This window comes from Nematolebias whitei, chromosome 17, assembly GCF_014905685.2.
Source record: "Nematolebias whitei isolate Nwh7 chromosome 17, NemWhi1, whole genome shotgun sequence".
Taxonomy (NCBI): domain Eukaryota; kingdom Metazoa; phylum Chordata; class Actinopteri; order Cyprinodontiformes; family Rivulidae; genus Nematolebias; species Nematolebias whitei.
Genome location: NC_056514.1, coordinates 24,755,743 through 24,756,984, shown reverse-complemented (window position 1 = coordinate 24,756,984; position 1,242 = coordinate 24,755,743). Strand labels below are relative to the sequence as shown.

Below are 1,242 nucleotides of genomic sequence, written 5' to 3'. Positions count from 1 at the left end.
CTTTCTACAGAATCAAACAGCGTCATGCCACAACTATGGATCAAGATGAAGCAAAAGAGACAGAAGAAGAAGAGACTGATGCATAAACAGACATTCACTTCTTATTTTATCGGGTTTTTTTCTTCATGAATCGTTCACTCAGTCTTTGATTATTTTGTGATACGACTCGAATGCTGTTGGTCATCTTCTCATGTCCGTTTTTGCTTTTGTTCTTTAGTTAGTTTTTTTTTTTTCTTCAAAAATGTGTTTTCATTCAGGATGGGGTAGAGATCTAGAAAATAATTAAAGAAAATATATTTAAAGTACAAATTTAAAGTACAAAATATGTGATGTTTCTCAAAAATAAATATCTTACCCAGTGTGCTTATCTTTAGCAGGAATATGTTCTCACAGAACCCGACTCTCCTCTTGGACCAGAGCTTGCTGATAAGAGAGAAAAAAATATAATTAATGAACATGAATCACTTTGAGGGCGGCACGGTGGATCAGTTGATAGAGCTGCTGCCTCTCAGTGAGAAGGTCACCGGATCAAATCCCAGCTAGGGACTCTTCTGGGTGGAGTTTGCATGTTCTCTCCATGCATGCGTGGGTTTTCTCCAGGTACTCTGGTTTCCTCCCACAGACCAAAAAACATGCATGTTAGGCTGATTGTCCCTAGGTGTGAGTGAGAGAGTGAATGGTTGTGTCGTTTGTCTCTTCAGTGGCAGCTAGCGCCACCCCACGACTCACACCACTCACCATATTACCTTGAAGACATAAAAAAATAAAATAAAATTTAAATTAAAATGTTTTGAAATATATGTATATATTTTTTTAGTTGTGTAAGATAAATATTATAGTTAATGATGAGTAAAGTTTTTTTTTTTTTTTTCAGAAACGCCGCTAAGTGATTATGTATTTTCACCCTGGGGACAAAAGAATCTTTGACCATAGACTCTCGTTAAAAGTTGTACATGCACAGATAGCTCCTCTTCATTACAAGATATAGGACCATTCTGGGCGCAACTCTTCTGCACCCAGAGTACGGGAACACGGTACGGATTGTGATTCTGGTCTCAGAACAGATTGTGCAGTGACACATTTAATTATTATTATTTTTTTTATCTTTATTTAAGTAAATGTCAAGTATACAACAAACAAATGAAGTATACAGAAGAAAACATCACTTAAATGAACTACCAGCCAGAAGTATTAATTAGACAAATACATGCAAAGATTTACATATAGAGATTGTCCTGAGGG

General features: G+C 36.2%; 1 protein-coding gene across 1 annotated transcript in view; it reads right to left on the bottom strand.

Moving 5' to 3' along the window:
* Window positions 1–221: 221 nt before the first annotated feature.
* The window catches only part of LOC119423958 (liprin-alpha-3), a 25,789-nt gene continuing 24,768 nt past the window's right edge, over window positions 222–1,242 (bottom strand). The window contains exons 30-31 of the mRNA XM_037691390.1: window positions 356–423; window positions 222–271 (exon numbers count right to left, since the gene is read on the bottom strand). Coding sequence (XP_037547318.1) covers window positions 371–423 — 53 coding nt within the window. The 3' untranslated portion in view covers window positions 222–271; window positions 356–370. The remainder of the gene's footprint in view (window positions 272–355; window positions 424–1,242) is intronic.